Source organism: Myotis brandtii, unplaced genomic scaffold, assembly GCF_000412655.1.
Source record: "Myotis brandtii unplaced genomic scaffold, ASM41265v1 scaffold381, whole genome shotgun sequence".
Classification (NCBI taxonomy): Eukaryota; Metazoa; Chordata; class Mammalia; order Chiroptera; family Vespertilionidae; genus Myotis; species Myotis brandtii.
In genome coordinates, this window is record NW_005364633.1 from 757,460 (window position 1) to 776,341 (window position 18,882).

Consider the following 18,882-nt stretch of genomic DNA (forward strand, 5'->3'; position numbering starts at 1 on the left):
CACCAGTTCGTCTCTGGGAGGACTTGGGGTCTCTCCCTGCTCTCTCTACTGTTGCATATGCTTGGATTCTGGGTTGCCTCGTCATAACCAGATGAACAGACAAGCTGGGCTCTTCTCGAAAAGAAAGCGTTTCTCCGAGTGCGTCATTTATTAAAACTGGGCATCGTCGAAGGCGAGGCCTGTGGAGTCCTGCGTACAGTTTTGAGACGTGGGTTCTAGGCCAGCTCTAAGGACTCTGCCTGGCAGATCGTTGGCACTCAATGCAAATTCATGGCTGGACGGATGTGCCTTACTACCCACAGGGCCTTGGGTCTGTTTGCAAACTTCATCTGTGCAAACCACAGGTTTTCTCGTGTGTAAAGTGAACGAGGAGGCTTTTCTGTAGGGGGTTATGAAAGGTGTTCTTTCCAGCAATAGAGTTCCGGTATAAAAGATAGATGTGTATACGCACACAGAAATGGAGTGGGAGCCCAAGGCTCAGCTCCCAGCCTCCTCTATCTTCCTGTTTACCCCTCCCCCCCGCCTTTGTCACAGCCCATGAGGTGCCCTGGGGCTCCCAGAACCTCAGCTCGAAACCTTTGCACAAGATAAAGCCGCACGTGGGTGCTCTATCCAGTTTGTTAACAGGCTTTCGTTTGGGGAAGTTTATTCCTGAACGCTGTTGTCTTTTTGGTGGTTGTTGTTTTTGTTACTTCAGAAACAAATATGTTATATGATTCATTTAAAAAAAAAATAAAGAACTACAGACAGGAAACGGGTGTTTGTCCCCCCAGAATGCCATGCAGATCGTGGGCTTCATGGACCACGAGGCTGAGGCCGTCCTGGAGGTGGTGGCCGCGGTGCTGAAACTGGGGAACATCGAGTTCAAGCCCGAGTCTCGAGTGAACGGCTTAGACGAAAGCAAAATCAAGGATAAGAACGGTAAGTCCGTGCGGAATCAGCTTCGTCCGGCAAAGGCGTCCTGACTCCTCTGCCCACAGTTTTTAATCCGGAGAGTCAACCTTGCTTTCGATCGGTTCGAAAACAGCTTTGTAGTGAAACTGAACAGAAACACACTAACGGCTGAGTTTTGAGTGTCTTGTGCCGTGCGGGTTGCATGTGCCGTAGAAGGAACTCCTGAGCCGGGAGCATGGCTCTGGGCAGCGCAGGCAGTCACGGTCCTGTCCTCCCCCCGACAGAGCTGAAGGAGATCTGCGAGCTGACGGCCATCGACCAGTCGGTCCTGGAGCGCGCCTTCAGCTTCCGCACGGTGGAGGCCAAGCAGGAGAAGGTGTCCACCACGCTGAATGTGGCGCAGGTGGGTGAGCACAGCGCCAGATGGGGGTGTTTCGGGGGGTTGATAGCTTTGTATCAGGGGTGCTTGAATTTTATCATCAGATTATTGGGTTACCACTTATCAGTTCTCTGTGGCTTGACTGGTCATCCAGAGTGTAATGAAAAATGGCTCTGAGAAGAAATGTGGAATAAAAGAGCTGCAAATATATATTTTTTTAAATCTTATTTTATTGAAGGCGAGCACTGTGGTAGTCGTGGGTATGCTGAGTTTTTCTTTTTCTTTCTTTTAGGCGTATTATGCCCGGGACGCTCTGGCTAAAAACCTCTACAGCAGGTTGTTCTCGTGGCTGGTGAATCGAATCAACGAAAGCATCAAGGTACTGAGCCTCTCCAGCCAAATAGATCCCTGGTCATAAATGGTACTCGGAGTGGAAACATTAGGCGAAAAGATACTTTAACCTTACAATCAAATTATTGGCTACCACGTATCAGGATTGTTCCTTGAAAAGGATTTCCCTCCCGTAGGGTTGACATTTCTCAGGGGTTCTGTTTGGCTTTGCCACGTCATGAGCAGTCTTTCTAGTGAATAATGATCTAACGGTCTTTGCAGGCTCACTCTCAGCGTCCTGGCCCCTCTGCTGACTAGTTGGACACCCTGCCCGAGAGGTCACATGACCCCTTTTGTTAACTACTGTTCTTCCGTCAAATGAGGCGATTGGCTGGGCGGCTTTGAAAGACCCTGCCTGTTGTGGGACTTAGCGATTCTTTTCATAATTAAGCATCCCTACTGCCTTCCTTAAATGTCATCTGTTCATAGCAACCGGTCATTCCGCCGTTCGGTTGATTTGCATATTAGGGTTTTATTATATAGGATGTTCTTTGCTGTGCTTTTGGTGTCAATTTTCATGCCTAAATTAACTCATCACTTTGAAACTTTTGAAGGCTCAGACCAAAGTGAGGAAGAAGGTCATGGGTGTTTTGGACATTTACGGCTTTGAAATTTTTGTCTGTTCATAGCGACCGGTCATTCCGCCGTTCGGTTGATTTGCATATTAGGGTTTTATTATATAGGATGTTCTTTGCTGTGCTTTTAGTGTCAATTTTCATGCCTAAATTAACTCATCACTTTGAAACTTTTGAAGGCTCAGACCAAAGTGAGGAAGAAGGTCATGGGTGTTTTGGACATTTACGGCTTTGAAATTTTTGAGGTAAGCTTTTTTTCTATTTCTTGTATTATCTTTGTTAATTTCGAACAGTTGGGAATTAACTCTTCCATAGACAATGTGTATGTAATTAATGTAACTTCGAATCAACAAATGACCTCTGTGCAGATATAACAGAACATGTGTGTGTTTGGATGTCTTTTGCGTGCGAAGAGAGGCATTTTGGAGACACTGCTGTGTGTAACAGAGCTTCCTGTATTAGCACCTGACTTTTGAAATGGCAAATGCAGAATTCTTACCGGGAAATTTCCAACAAGGTGTGTGGACATGATGCCTGAGGGCGTTCATTTATTTGTAAGTGGTTTGGAAAGTGAGGCAGGACGGTGCCGTGAAAAAGTCAGGAAGGAAGGATGGCTGAGTGCTGGCCTCGCCCAGCAGCGCCGGTCACTTCGTCTCTGTGGGACCCCCCCCCGGGGGCTGGGTTAGAGGGTTTAGTGCAGGGGTGGGCAAACTTTCTGACTCGAGGGCCACAATGGGTTCTTAAACTGGACCGGAGGGCTGGAACAAAAGCATGGATGGAGTGTTTGTGTGAACTAATATAAATTCTAAGTAAACATCATTACATAAAAGGGTACGGTCTTTTTTTTTTTTTTTAGTTTTATTCATTTCAAACGGGCCGGATCCGGCCCTGCGAGTGAGGGTCTGCTGCCGGCTGAGGACACAGCCTGTCTGCTAGGAGAGTCCCTCCAGGAAGCTGATTCTTTTTGTTTTAAATCCTCGCCTGAGGATATGTCTTGTTTGTTTTTATTGATTTTAGAGAGGAAGGAAGACACACACGCACACACACACACACACGCACACACACACACACAGACATCCATGTGAAAGAGAAGCATCAGTCGGTTGCCTCCTGTACCTGCCCCGACCGGGGACCAAACCCACAACCCTTTGGTGTGAGGAACAATGAATGCTCCAACCCCCTGAGCCCCGGCCTGGGCTGGCTCCCTTTTTCAAAGTGTGTTTGCTACAGGCCTATCCGAACAGAACTCTGGTGTTCCGGGCGGAAACATCCTGGAACTTGGCTCTGGGTGGGATGCCCGTCAGTGATCCAAGAATATTCTTCCCTTACGGCTCATTCCCGTTTCTCTCCAAGCCCGTCTTCCCGCACACGGTTCCATCAGCCTTTCTCCCAGCGCTGTGACCCTGTGTGCGCTTGCGCTGATGGAAGTGCCTGCACACTTTTCCGAATGTCTTTCTTCCTTCAGCGGGATGCCCCGGTCCAGTAGCTCAGACCTGGCTGCGCGCTGGGGTCACTGGGGAGCTTCTGGAAATTGAGGTGTCCGGGCTGCACCCCGACCAGTCGTTCAGAATTGCGGGGCGTGGGCCCCGAAGCAGAATGTGCAGCGCCCGGGCGATCCCAGGGTGCGGAGCAGGGGCAGCTGCCCCGTAAACAGGACTCTCCAGCGTGAACTGTGAGTTCCTGGCTGCGTGCTGGCCTTCTGTGCGGCCTCTGTGCAAAATTCCCTTGGAAAACGCCCAGCCGCACCTACAGTCCATCTCACCTCACCCTCATCTGCATGTAGACCATAGTCCTCACCACAAACGGGTGACAGTTCTGCTCTTTTAAACAGGAATGTCAGTCCAGGCCAAAGCCAACCAACGGGTCGCATGTCTGTAGCAAGTCTCTTCGTGGCCATAGTCGTTGGGAGCTAACCTTCCTTCTCCTGGCAGCACGGGACTGGGTTCCCCCAGTTCTTGGAGAGAAGTAACATCTAGTCTTCATGATAATTCCTTGTTCCCTCCATTCGCCTGTCTAAGTCTTCTCAGAGCCATCTTCCAAACATCTTGATTTTAACAACGTCATTATTTTACAAATAGATTTAGTGTGGGGAAGTCAGAATAAAGATTTGGTTGGGCACTTTCACGTGCCCTTGGGGTCAGAATTAGCAAGTCTTTTTCCTTCTAGTGTATACGTACCCCCGATGCCACCCTCCGCCGTGCTGGGTTCTCTAAAAACGGGAACCCGTGAAGGGCAGGAGGCCCCGGGGGTCGAGCGCCTGGAAGCCAGGTCACGGGGCTGTGGCTGCGGGTGTGGCTTCGGGAGGAGGGCGCAGAACCCTTCCGCGGTGAACCTGGATGTGCCTGTGATGTTGTCTACACGCGTGGAAATCACCTGAGTGCAGAGAGAAGCCCGTCTTCGTCCCGTGAATGCCGACTGCAGGAGCGAGAGGGTGTGTGGTTACAACACCCTGGGCCTCGCTTTACACGATGGACAGTAAAGGCCCTGAGGTCTCTGTTTCGAATCCTGCCTTGTGACCCCCCTGACCGTTCCCGTGGGCACGGTGTCAGCTGAGCTGGCGGAAACCTGGCGTGCGCTCGGGGCTTCTCTGAACAGGAGCTGGACTATGATGCGCGGAAGCCGGGGTGCTGACACGCGGGCTGGTGGCCGAGTTCCCGGGCGCGGGAGGCGCGCTGAGGCCGCGTGGACCCTCAGTCAGCCTGGGAACCAGATCAGCGGAGCGCGGATGCCGGGCGTCGGGCGAAGGGAACTGAAACTCGCCAAGGAGGAAAGCCCAGCTGGACATCCCGGGAGAACAGAAGTCGGTTTTGTGAAGGAAGAAGGTTATCATCCAGCCGCTGCAATTCTCCCCAACTCAGTGCTGATGTTCTTAGAACCGGAGACATGGCCTTTGGTCTGGGAGGAATATTCGGGGCATCTCTCTCTCTCAAATAATAAGTGCCTCCCTTAAGAGAATGAAATGAAACTCAGAGCAGCGCTGACCATCGCACTCGATTCAGCTCTTCCCTGAGTCCTTGTCTGGCGGGAATTAGAATGGACAGGGGGTTTCACGGGGAAGTTAATTAGTTGTTCGTGTCCTGGGGCCCAGCGCAGGCCATTGGGCTGCACACGCCTCTTTCACACCGGAGCTAGCTTCGGGGGAGTAGGGGGGGCGCTGGTTGTTTTGAATCGGGCATTCCTTTTCCATTTCTCTCCCCAGAACACAATCCAGGAGTTGGGCGACCGTCGGCGTAGCCTGGTCAGTTCGTCTTGCGATTCTAGGATTTCTTTTCTGAACTGTTGTAAAAAGAAAAGTGATTCTAGGTACAGGCAGCATCTGCTGTTCCAGGTTCCATCATTATTCTTGCCTCACATTTTAAAGCAAAGCCTATTTTAAAATATTTAGGGAGAGCACTGCACCGCTGTGTTTTGTTCTGTGCTTTTTTTTTTTTCATCCTCACCAAGGATGTTTATTGATTTAAAAATAAAAATTTCTTTTGAGAGGGAACGAGAGAAACATTGGTTGCTGCCTGTCCATGCCCTGACCAGGGACCGAACCCACAACCTTTTGGTGTACGGAACGGTGCTACAACCGGCTGAGCCACCAGCCCAGGCTATAAAACCGTTTTTTCCTAAAATTTGCCACATTTGAGTATGTTCCTGGAAGAGCAATGTTATACGATAATTAAAGGGAAGTTTTCTACAAGTTTAGCCAGTCATTTAATTTTGTAGATGTCTAAAAAGAACAATATTTATTGTGAAATGTTTTTCTCTTATTTTGAGGGTTTTTTTAAAATTTACTTTTTATAAAAGGCAGCTCTTGATGTAGGGCCTATTGCTTGACATTGCGGTTTTAAAAAATGGATTAAGCACAGTATATTTTTTTAGAGGAACATTATCATTACTGGGGACTGTCCCACGGTTTTCCACCAAGTACACTTTTGCTAGGACCAACAGCACATTTTACAGCAGGAAGACAGCCCAACTCCTTCCAAACAGCACTGTTAAGCTCAGCGTCCTATCGCTTTTATAGAAATGTATTGTTTCATATATTACACAAGCGACTTCATTGTTTGTGAAATATAGGACCCCTGCCCAACCTGATACAGCCAACAGTGGACCTGCAAGGAGAGTTGAACTGTAAGAAATGCCAGTTAAATGTGTCATGAAAAGGGCTTGTGCTGGAATGAATCTTGGTCTTTGGGTTCGAATTGCCCTCCTGTTTCCGACACATAATATTCACCCGCCAGATCCTCCAGGCCCCGTCCTAAGGACAAGTGTGGTAGAGCTGCCTCCTTCACTCTACGTCTCCCTCTCAGTGTTTGCTGTTTGTGAAGAGTTCGGGATTTAAATACCTGCCTACTCTGTTACTGAGAAAACTCTAGTAACTGGCATATATGTGTGTGTGTGTGTGTGTGTGTGTGTGTGTGTGTGTATGCATTTTAGAGAGAGAGGAAACGAGAGGGAGAAAGAGAGAAAAACATCAATGATGAGAGAGAATCATCGATCGGCTGCCTTCTGCACGCCCCACACTGGGGATCGAGCCTGCAGCCCGGGCATGTGCCCTGACTGGGAATCAAACCATGACCTCCTGGTTCATAGGTCAACGCTCAAACCCTGAGCCACACCACCCAGGCCAGGCCAGTGTATTTGATCCATCTTTAAAACTCATCCCTGGAGGAACAACATTTATATATAGCCGGCATGTGCGAGTATGAATTGGTGATGAGCTCTGCTGAGGGCCTGGTGTTCTGTCTGCACGGTGGGGTGGACTCACACTCTAGAACCGTTGAGAGAAGCCCTGGAGTTTCACATTTTGGGAGGCGATACATCTATAGAGCCCTCCCCGAGCCCACACTGGGTGAGCTCCTTGTGAGCCGGTGGAGCCCGAGCCCTGGCTGTGGAGCAGACCTAGTGTGTGTGTGTGTGTGTGCTTGGGGGTGGAGTGGGGGGCTGGGGGCGGTGAGACGGGGTGTTGCTTCTGAGCTTCATTCAAGGGGATTGTCTAATGGAAAATTCTGGATGGAGTTGTTCGAAGGTATTCCCAACAGTTTTAGTTTTATAATAATCACAGTAATAATAGGGATACATGTGGGTTGGACAGTGGAGAAAAATTCCATGCGCGGAGCATGGGTAGAAAACGAGCGAGGAGGTGAGTCATGCGTGGGCTCTCTCGCCGGCCACTTCCTCCCCTGGGGACTGACTCATGCGGCTGACACGTGGGACCGGTGCCACCCGCTCTGGATTGCTGGCCACCCTCACGGTTCTTAAAAAACCCCAAAATGTCTCCAGATATCAGCTTGCTTTGGGGGCTCCCTGTCCGTGTGAGGTCCCGAGACCCAGAGTGGCTGTTTTGCAGGGGAGCCAGGGATGTTGGCCGCCTGAGCAGATGAAGGACACTTTAGACCTGTGCGGGTTCAGCTCCATGAGCTGCCCAAGGCTGTTGCTTAGTTTTCTGCGGATTATAAACCTTTGCAAGTTATTTTTTTTAATATATTTCTTTATTGATTTCAGAGAATAAGGGAGGAGAGGGAGAGAGAAAATCAATGATGAGAGAGAATCATTGATCGGCTGCCTCCTGCACGCCCCCCACTGGGGATCAAGCCTGCAACCCAGACATGTGCCCTTGGCCGGAATCGAACCTGGGACCCTTCAATCCGCAGGCTGACGCTCTATCCACTGAGCCAAGCCGGCCAGGGCTTTGCAAGTTATTTTTAAGGGGTTCTGAAGCCCCTTTTCCCCCCGAATTTGGACAGTGTCCACAACTTACATTCAGACCCCAGGATCCAGGGCCCCCTTCCTTGTCAGCAGCGTGACCGCCGGCGGCCGTGGCCTGTTCTGGGGGCCGGGAGCTGTGCTTGCAGCAGATGCGCAGACACTGCCGTGGGAACCACTGGATGCGGCCCTGTGGCTGTGCCGCCCTGTGGCTGTGCCGCCCTGTGGCCGTGCCGCCCTGTGGCTGTGCTGCCCTGTGGCTGTGCTGGTCTGTTTTTGTTTTCACTCTTTAAGCAACAGGACCGGTCAGAGCCCAGCTTTTGTTCTTCAGCGTCTCCACAAACCCTTGTAGCACCTTGCTGTGCTTGGAGGGGAGACACCCGGCTATAGCACCGGGGTGGGTGGCACAGGGGTGGGTGGCACGGGGTGCTCCCACAGAGGAGGGTGGCATGGGGGTGAGTCCCATAGAGGGTGGCACCGAGGGGTGGGGGTGGGGGGGTCGCAGTGCTGGGGGAGGGGAGCGGACCTGGATCTTGCTGAACGCTTCACCTTTTGGTGACCTGCAGCTGCCTCTGTCCCTGACTCTGGGTGGAAGCCACACACGTTATCTTTCCTGGTAATTCAGAATTAGAGGCGTTAGGCTCCGCAGCCTTAGGACTGCAGGCAAGTCACGGGGTGTGTCGCCATGTCAGTCACACCCCCCCCCCCCCCCCCGCCTCTCGCAGAGCCCGCGCAGACCCCACGTGTAGTAGGTCCCAGGTCCCGACTCGTGCACTGTTGGGACACGTGTCTGGATCTAACGTGTTAGATGCGCCCTCAGGAATACTGCCCGGATGGTCAGCCCTGCCACCCGCACCCCTGAGTAACTGTCCGTAAGTGTTCACTTCTAGAAGCTTCTTGCAAACTAAGGGCTGACTGCACCTGTGTATCTGTCCCTCCGCCAGGATGCAGTAAGTATCCCGTGTGCACGGTGGCCTGTGCGTGCCCGTGGGACGCGCTTTCCGGTGTGACCGTGGCAGCGAGGGCCTGTGGCGGCCGTGTGGGCGTGGCCAGAGTCCACGCAGGGAGCCCGGAGCCCGAGGGGAGTCAGGGTAGCTCCACGTGTAGCTCCGCCTGCTCTGCACGCTGTGCTGCCTGTGACGCTGTGCTCGGGGCCCTACTCCGTGTGTGTCCGTCGCCTGTCCTTGGCGTGTCCGTCAGGCTGTGCGCAGCCGCGTCTGGGTCTGAACACACTGCCCCCGCCCCTCCTCAGCACCTGCCATTGGAAGATTTAACATTAAAAAAAAATAGCCCCACCGGCACAGACTTACTCAATTACTAGGAAGGATTTATCCCACGGATTTGTTTTCTAAAAACAAACATAAAGATCTGCTCATATAAACCATTAAAATACTGATTTTGTTTCTAAGGTTTTCGCTTGTGCTAGTAGCATTCTGTAAGGACCTGTTTCACCAAACCAAGAAAACCAGACTTCCTCATATATGTAATGTCCTTATACTGGTTATAGCAGCAATAATAATAATAGTAGTAGTAATAATAACACATTGCTACCCGGTGGACTGCGGCTTCTAATCTAAATGGTTGATCTCTGAGGACGGGAGCACGTGGTTTTCAGTTTTTATGTGAAGGCTGTCCTTGGGTGTCCGTCAGGCTGTGCGCAGCCGCGTCTGGGTCTGAACACACTGCCCCCGCCCCTCCTCAGCACCTGCCATTGGAAGATTTAACATTAAAAAAAAATAGCCCCACCGGCACAGACTTACTCAATTACTAGGAAGGATTTATCCCACGGATTTGTTTTCTAAAAACAAACATAAAGATCTGCTCATATAAACCATTAAAATACTGATTTTGTTTCTAAGGTTTTCGCTTGTGCTAGTAGCATTCTGTAAGGACCTGTTTCACCAAACCAAGAAAACCAGACTTCCTCATATATGTAATGTCCTTATACTGGTTATAGCAGCAATAATAATAATAGTAGTAGTAATAATAACACATTGCTACCCGGTGGACTGCGGCTTCTAATCTAAATGGTTGATCTCTGAGGACGGGAGCACGTGGTTTTCAGTTTTTATGTGAAGGTGGGGCCTGGGGACTGCCTTTGTGTCTAAGACTCTCTTTGTTGAAAGTATTGAGCATCAAGGTGTGACCTTTATAAACTTCAGGATTAAGAAAACCACTTTGTCCTTGACTACATTTAACATGAGAAGATCAGCCGTGACCGTGTACCCGTGTCATCTATGGTTCCGAGTCAGACGTCCCTCTGATTAGCTAGCTCATCCCTGTGGGGAGTCCTCCTCTGCCAACTTCCAGGGAGAAGCGCTCTGCACATGTCCTTTCAATACTTAAGTCCCAGGTGGGGCCACAGTCGAGTTGGAAAGGTCAGGTTTCAAAGCTCTCCATGACTTCTTCGCTTGTATTTATGGGGAGATTCGAAGGCCATGAATCCACAGGGAGGGGCGATCAGTTCTGTTCCATGCAGACCCTCTCAGCTCACTCATTGTCCTGGGACTGGCCCCCCAGAGGAGAAGAGTCAGGCTGATCCTGGTGGGGTCCTCCCGTCCTTTGCTCCCAATGCCACCATCTCTCTCTCTGCAAAGAGGAGGGATAGAGTCGAAACTCACGAGTTTTATTACCAGAACCACCTCTTCCTGGACCACGTGGTTCCGTGAAGGGTGTCCATTCACAGCCTCCAGGATAGACCTCCCGGTGGATTGCTCAGAGATGCTTTCGGCGTGGACCACCCACCCGATTTCACAGGAGGTCTTCTGTAAAGGAGAAAGTGCGGAGGGTCATGAGAGTAGTAACTATGTGAGCCTTCTGAGCAGAGATGGTTTCTAAGTAGGAGATGGTTTTGACGTGCCGATGGCCGTGAGCCGTCTTTTTAGAGGCATGCCGTTCACTCATTGGCTCATCAGATGCATGTGCAGTCCATTCATTGGCTCATCAGATGCGTATTGAGTACTTACTAGGTGCGAGGTGCTGGGCCTACATTGTGAACAGGGGATGTGTAGTTGGAAGTGTACCCTCTAGTGCAGTGGTTCTCAACCTTGGCTGCACATTAGAATCACCTGGGAATCTTTGTAAAATCCTGATTTCTGGGCCTCATCCTCTGGAAATTCTGTTTCTTTGTTACGAATGATGAGGCCCAGAAATCAGGATTTTACAAAGATTCCCAGGTGATTCTAATGTGCAGCCAAGGTTGAGAACCACTGCTCTAGTGAGACAGATGAACAGGAAACTGATCAGTACACAGGCACACACATCTTTACACACAGGGAGACCTTCTTGAGCTCCACAGTTACCCCTGAGAATGGAAGGTTGAAAACTTGGGTGACAGATGATAAATCTGTTTGGGTTTTTTTCCTTCTGAATCTTCAGGGGAAAATGTGTTTATTTATATTCTTTACCGTGTGGGGGGTGCTCCTTGGTCAACTAAACATCTTCATCCTTCACATCCTGCCTAGCTGTGTGTCCTCCATTCATTCGCTTGCCCCGTGGACCGTTTCTCGTGTGCCTTGGTGTGTGAGCCTCCGTCCCGGGGGCTGTGTGCTGGGCCCCTGGTCAATTTGAGCCCGTGTGTGACGCTTCTCGCGGATTGAGAGGTTAGAGGTCGCCGTTGCGGGAGAGCTAATGCATGGTTCATTGTTTTCCATGCAGGACAACAGCTTTGAGCAGTTCATCATCAATTATTGTAATGAGAAGCTGCAGCAAATCTTCATCGAACTCACTCTTAAAGAAGAGCAGGAGGAGTACATACGGGAGGTAATGTTGACGCACAGCTTTTAAAATGTCCCCTTTTCACTCATGATACAAATTCTGGATTCAGAAGACTGCATAGCCATGACCCCGAAATCAGCGTTACCTAAGTGTAGCTGCCTGGTGTCTCTTGAACATTTGTTTTGTATGACATCTGAGCTGACTGGGACTTTTGTTTTGTTTTTTGCTGCTGGCTGCTGGTGCCTGGCAAAATGTGTGACACACAGCAGGTGCTCGATAAATGCCACTTACCGACTCAGGTCCCACAGGACTTTAATGCAATGATGGGACAGGGCACTGTGTTAAGGGAAGTCTGAAGTGAATGGACAAACAACTGTGGTACATCCACACAAGGGCGTATGACACAGCACGCAGAAAGGAACAAACGATTTCAGGGAGGAAGGGAGAGGAGAGAGAGAAACATCAATGATGAGAAAGAGAATCATTGATTGGCTGCCTCCTGCACGCCCTTTACTGGGGATTGAGCCTGCAGTCTGAGCCTGTGCCCTTGACTGTAATCGAACCCGGGACCCTTTAGTCCACAGGCTGACACTCTATCCACTGAGCCAAACCGGCTAGAAGGAACAAAGGATTGAGACACACGATTGCAGGAACGAATCTCACACTAGGCTAAGTGAAGGGAGCCAGACCAGAGGCTATCGATTGTACGATTCTGGTTCTGTGTTGTTCCAGAAAAGGCGAAGCTACAGAGGCAGAGTATTAAAGGCAGGCCAGTGGTTACTGTGGGGGAGGGGGCAGGCGAGAGGAGGACTGCAAAGGGGGAAGCCCGAGGGGATTTGGGGGCTGATTGTGTGGTAATTACAGGACACTGTGCATTTGCCAAAACTTAGCCAACTGTCTATGAAAAAACTCAGTATTGTTGTTCCATCTTGGAAAGCATTGGTTTTCTAAAAATTTATAATGAAAATAGGTCACATTTGTTGAGCGCTTGCTATAATGCCAGCTATTGTGCTAGTGCTATGGAGACTGTCTCACTTACTGTCATTTACAAATAAGAAGGAATGTTTACAGAGTTCTTTTATCCTTAACGGTAAAGCACATACATGGTTCTTACCCTTTCATTTTTAAAATAGTCCATCTTGAAGAATAAAATTACTTATTTCAAAAACTAAAAGGGAATGATTTTATTGTATTTTTATTTTTGTTACCTTTTCATTTATTGGCCTAAATATTACAGTAATATTATAGTACAAGGGTAATGATAATATGTATTCTTCATTTTTATAGTGTCATTTTAAGTCATTAAGGACACGGAATTCTCTCTTTTTTAATTTTTATTTCTCAATACAGATTTTTCTAATGTGATTTTTATCCCCATCGACTTAGTGAAATAACCCATTTCCTTGAAAGCCAAGTCATAAATATTTTTCTTTTTGCATGATCCTTATGCTTTAGAAACTCGTGTACTTGTCTGACACATTTTGGTAACATAAACATCCTAAAAGCCAGATTAATCCGCTTCCTGTCTTTTCATCGTAAAGAGAATGTGAGGACTTTGATCTGCAGCTTTAAACAGTTTGTATGGATTGCCGGGGACACTTCTAAGCGTGTATAGGAAGCTGCCCAGCTTGCTGGGTGAATCCATTCTTTCCCCTTAGAAGAAAAATAAATGTTTACAGGAATGGGCAGAATGTAAGCAAACACAGAACGGTTCCATGTGGCCTCCGATTTGCCTCCGTCGGGGCCTGGGGATCGGCTCTTTGTGTCTCTCCCGAGGTTGAAAATACTTTCTCTTCACACCAAACTGTTTTCACACGTGAAATAAATAATTCACTGCCGTACAACGTGGGACTCACTCTGAAATTAATTTCCCCCAGGGATTACAAATTAAGAATAGAAAAATCGAGGCCTTAGAATTCAGCGGTTCTCAACCTGTGGGTCGAGACCCCTCTGGCGGTCGAACGACCCTTTCACAGGGGTCGCCTAAGACCATCCTGCATATCAGATATTTACATGACGATTCATCACAGTAGCAACATTCCAGTTCTGAAGTAGCAACGAAAATAATTTTATGGTTGGGGTCACAGCATGAGGAACTGTATTTAAAGGGCCAGGAGGTTGAGAACCACTGCCTTAGATTCTTGGGATCAAGTGCTGACTTCTTTCCTTATAAACATTGTAAACATACACAGAGTCATGTTGACCCAGGGGCCTGTGGAGTCCGTGTTTGGCCCAGGGCCAGGGAGAAGCATGGGAAAGGGCCGCGGATGGGGAGCGGAATGGGCGGCCGTGTCAGAACAGGTCAAGGGCGTTCATTCCGATGAGTATGTCAGGGTGGACCGCGTGGGGCCCGGGAGGCGGCATCGGCAGCACTCATTTTACAGGGAATATTCAGGCAGGAAGTGAAGGACAGTCGGCTGGGCAGGGGCCACTCTGGTTGGTGGTGATGCAGCGTCGTGCTGCGGCATTTGATTTTCCGGTTTGTTTTCCAGGACATAGAATGGACTCACATTGACTACTTCAACAATGCTATCATCTGTGACCTGATAGAAAATGTGAGTATTTGGCACAGTTTTCTCTACTTCCCTCCTTTCGAGCGGTCTCACTGCCTTCAGGTCTTCTCCGGGGAACTGCAGAGTCCGGAGACTCTGTTACAGCCCTCGGGGGTCGCACATGGTTCTTGAACGACAGCCTGGACAGCGGGAGGTTTTGATACTTAGCCTGATTCCCTGGGCTCATCCCGTCGCCTTATCATGATGTTCCCGTATCACGATGCGCACACGTCCCGCCCTTGGAGACCAGCCCTCCCCGGTGCTGGAGCGCAGGCCCAGGCCCCGGCACAGTTTTCTCAACTTCCCTCCTTACTAGTGGTCTGACTGCCTTCAGGGTGAAGCTTGAGTGTTTTCATCCTTTGAGCGCTTTTCTCTGGGGAACTGCAGAGTCCGGAGACTCTGTTACAGCCCTCGGGGGTCGCACATGGTTCTTGAACATAAGCCTGGACAGTGGGAGATTTTGATACTTAGCCTGATTCCCTGGGCTTATCCCGTCGCCGTATCACGTCCCGCCCTTGGAAACCAGCCCTCCCCGGTGCTGGAGCGCAGGCCCAGGCCCAGGCCCGGCTCCTGGGGGTGTGAACACCAGCGGAGGGGGCTCGCAGCAGCCGTGCAGGTTTTTGCCAAAGCAAAATAGCCATTTCACTTCTAAAACTCCAGCGACTTCTTCACATCCGGTTCAGTGGTTATTATCACAAAGATGATTTCCAGCGAGCAGGTGGAGACAAGGGAACCCTTGTGCACTGTGGCTGGGGATGTAAATGGGTGCGGCTGCTATGGAAAACATTGCGGAGCTTCCCTAAAAAATTAAAAATAGAACGGTCATCAGATCCAGCACTTTCACTTCTGGGTTTAGATCCAGAGGAAGAGGAGTCGGGATCTTGGAGAGATGTCTGCCCTCCCATGTTCATTGCAGCGTTAGCTACAATAGCCAAGACCTGGGAGTCACCTCAGTCTTCACCTGTGGATGAGTGGTTCAAGGAGGTGTGATATGAATGAATATAGGAGTGTCATTCAGCCATGACCAAGCAGGAAGTCCTGCCCCTTACAACAACCTGGGTAGACCTTGAGGACATCATGCTCAGGGAGAGAAGCCAGACGAAGACAGGTGCTATATGATATCACTAATATCTGGAATCTAAAAAAAGCCAAACTCAGAGAAACAGGGTGCAGTGGTGGTTGCCAGGATCCAGGGAGGAAATAGGAGTTGTAAGAGGATTAGGCTCTGGGGGATGTAAAGTACAGCATGTTGCCTGGAGCTAACAATACTGCATTATGTACTTAGAAGTTGCTAAGAGAGTCGGTCTTAAGTGTTCTCACCACATAAGGAAATGGTGATTGCTTTAGTGATAGAGACATTAGCCAACAGCTATGGCTGTATTGGTAATCATTTGCAATATATGTGTATCAGATCAACACATTGTGCACCTTAAAGTTAACGTTATATATGTCAATTACATCTGAAGAAAGCTGGAAAGTGTATTTGTTAAAAAAATTTTTTTAAATATATTTTGTTGATTTTTTTACAGAGAGGAAGGGAGAGGGATAGAGAGTTAGAAACATCGATGAGAGAGAAACATCGATCAGCTGCCTCCTGCACACCCCCTACTGGGGATGTGCCCGCAATCAAGGTACATGCCCTTGACAGGAATCGAACCTGGGACCCTTGAGTCCGCAGGCCGACGCTCTATCCACTGAGCCAAACCGGTCAGGGCTGTTAAAAAAATTTTTTAAAAAGCATGGTATCGGAGATAAAGGGACAACCTCTGGAGCTGAGGTGAGGGCCCCAGGAGTGGTTCAGGTGTAGGCCCCAGATTGGTTCAGAGCGTGTGTGGTGGGGAGATTGCATGTGTGGCTTCACAGGTGGCCACGGCCATGGGATTTCTCAGGTGACACAAATATGTGTATATGTATGGGAAAGGCTTGAAGTGTGAGAAATTACTGGATACTTTTTAGTAAGCTTTCCGAATCTAAGATTTTTCTTTTCACGTCATATTATAAACTACAGACCCAGTGCACGAAATTCGTGCACTCGATGGGGTCCCTCTGCCCGGCCTGTGCCCTCTCGCAGTCCTGGATCCCGTGGGGAGTGGGGCTAAGCCATCAGTTGGACACCCTTAGCGCTTCTGCGGAGGTGGGAGAGGCTCCCGCCACCGCCGCTGCGCTCGCCAGCCGTGAGCCCCGCTTCTGGCTGAGCGGCGCTCACCCTGTGGGAGCGCACTGACCACCAGGAGGCAGCTCCTGTGTTGAGCGTCTGCCTCCTGGTGGTCAGTGCACATCATAGCGACCGGTCGTTCCGCCATTCAGTCAATTTGCATATTAGGGTTTTATTATATAGGATGAATTAATTGCAGGAACGGATTTGTTCGTGAAAACCTGGAAACTCTTGTTTTATGCTTAGGATGACGAACCATCTGGCCTTGATAGCAAAGTAATTAGAAACAGCACATGACCTTTATCGTCCTGCAGCCTTCATGTCAGTTGTAGGTGAGAGCCGTGCTCCAGGAATGTGGTTACAGGCTCTCCATGTCCAGCCCGGCCCTTCCTATTCACCGTGCACAGTCCTTTTAGAAAGTCTGTAATTAGCCAGTATTTTTTCTCTCTCAGTCATTCCTGAGAGATGTATCTTTGATGAAACTGAGCATTAAAAACAATATTCTAGCCCTAACTGGTTTGGCTCAGTGCATACAGCATCGGCCTGCGGACTAAAGGTTCCTGGGTTCGATTCTGGTCAAGGGCATGGCATGTACCTTGGGTGTGGGCTCGATCCCCAGCAGGGGGTGTGCAGGAGGCACCTGATCGATGTTTCTCTCTCATCGATGTTTCTAACTCTATCCTTCACCCTTCCTCTCTGTAAAAACCAATCTATATATATAAAAGCCTAAGCAATTGTTTGACCGTTGGACCGGTAGCTATGACACACACTGACCACCAGGGGGTCAGATGCACAGGCATGGAAACATGGAACAGACTGATGAATCTCAGAGGGAAGAGGGGGCAGGGGGAGGGCAGGAAGAGATTAACCAAAGATCTTATATGCATACTAGAGGCCTGGTGCATGGATTTGTGCACCAGTGGGGTCCCTCGGCCTGGCCTGCAGGGATCGGGCCGAGTCCATGCACTGGGCCTCTGACATACCCCAAGGGGTCCCGGATTGTGAGAGGTCACAGGCCAGGCTGAGGGACTCCACCAGTGCACGGATTTGTAAAATATATTTTAAAAACACCAACAAAACAAAACAAACAAACCCAATATTCTAAAGCATCACTAGTTTTCAATTAAAAAGTGAACTTTGTTTGGAAACGTCTGAACGGTGTTGGAACGTGAACACCGATATTCTTAAGCAATTCAAAACTCTAGTCTGACATGCAGAAAATCAGTGGATTTTTCTAAAAGTTTTTCCCCCTAAATTTTGTGACCAAGGTAATTTGCTGCGGGGAATTTAACTTTCGGAAGTCATGACTAACACGTTTCCCTTCGTAAATATTATTTCTCTTTAAGAAGGAAAAACAACAGTGGGAATATGCTAAATTTAACTCGATTTTCTCAGCCGAAATTCCCCGTGTGTGTGTGATGGAAGAAACCCATCTGAGTTCACGTAGGAGCCTGGGTCCTTAAAGGAAGCGTTTCCTTCCAGAATCACCTAACAATGAAGCTTCCTCGGGGGCTGTTCCACACACTCATTCCTGCAGGCCCACACGTCCCGGGTTTGGTGTGATTGAATGCATGCCGGGCAGAGGATGTTATGGCCCTGTGAGCTCCACCGGGCACTTCCCCTGTTGGAAGGGGAGGGGTCGGAGGTCAGTGGGGCGGATCGTCCTCCCGGAGTGGACACACAGGGACCCGAGAGGCGGTCGGAGGGGCAGAGCAGAAGATGCTGGTCTCTGGCCCAGTGTCCTGGGCTCCCTGCTCTTGGGGTGAATATGGTCACAGGGTCTGGTGCCCAGCAAACGCTCCCTCGTGCCCTCGTGTCGTGTGGAAGTTTTACCCGGGAGCTGAGTTCCATGCTAAGCAGACATCCTTCCAGCACAGCTCCATGGCTTTGATCGTTCAAAGCAGCGTCCGGAGCCCCTCTTTTAGTTCATTTCCCTGGAAAGTAAACTTGTTTTGAACACATGGACCGTTTGGACACATCCGACGCCAGTTTCCTCCTCAAACTCTGAGTCGATCGCAGGCCCCAGAAGACCGGGCCGTGTGACCTGTGGAGACTGTGTTGTCTGTCACTTGAGCTTCTGACTTGGAGTCTTCATGGTCTTACTCGCCTGTTTCTAACCACGTGGATTTCAGCTCTTAGTCGGCTGTGGGGGCCTCGGTGACTCCGAAGCCCTGTCTGTGGGGGGAGCACGGGCGGGGGGACCGGTGCAGTGTGTGCCCCACCACACCCACACCCACACACACACACTCACACACACACAGAGACACACTCACACACACACACAGACACACACACACACTCAGACACACACACAGACACACACACACAGACAGATACACACACACACAGAGACACAGACACACACAGACACAGGGACAGACACACTCACAGACACAGAGACACACACACAGAGACACAGAAACACACACACACACACAGAGACACAGACACACACAGACACAGGGACAGACACACTCACAGACACAGAGACACACACACAGAGACACAGAAACACACACACACACA

General features: G+C 49.7%; 1 protein-coding gene across 1 annotated transcript in view; it reads left to right on the top strand.

Annotated features, from left to right (window-relative positions):
- The window catches only part of MYO1B (myosin IB), a 135,057-nt gene that overhangs the window by 87,961 nt on the left and 28,214 nt on the right, over nt 1-18,882 (top strand). The window contains exons 10-15 of the mRNA XM_014544777.1: nt 774-921; nt 1,179-1,297; nt 1,566-1,652; nt 2,418-2,483; nt 11,590-11,694; nt 14,142-14,204. Coding sequence (XP_014400263.1) covers nt 774-921; nt 1,179-1,297; nt 1,566-1,652; nt 2,418-2,483; nt 11,590-11,694; nt 14,142-14,204 — 588 coding nt within the window. The remainder of the gene's footprint in view (nt 1-773; nt 922-1,178; nt 1,298-1,565; nt 1,653-2,417; nt 2,484-11,589; nt 11,695-14,141; nt 14,205-18,882) is intronic.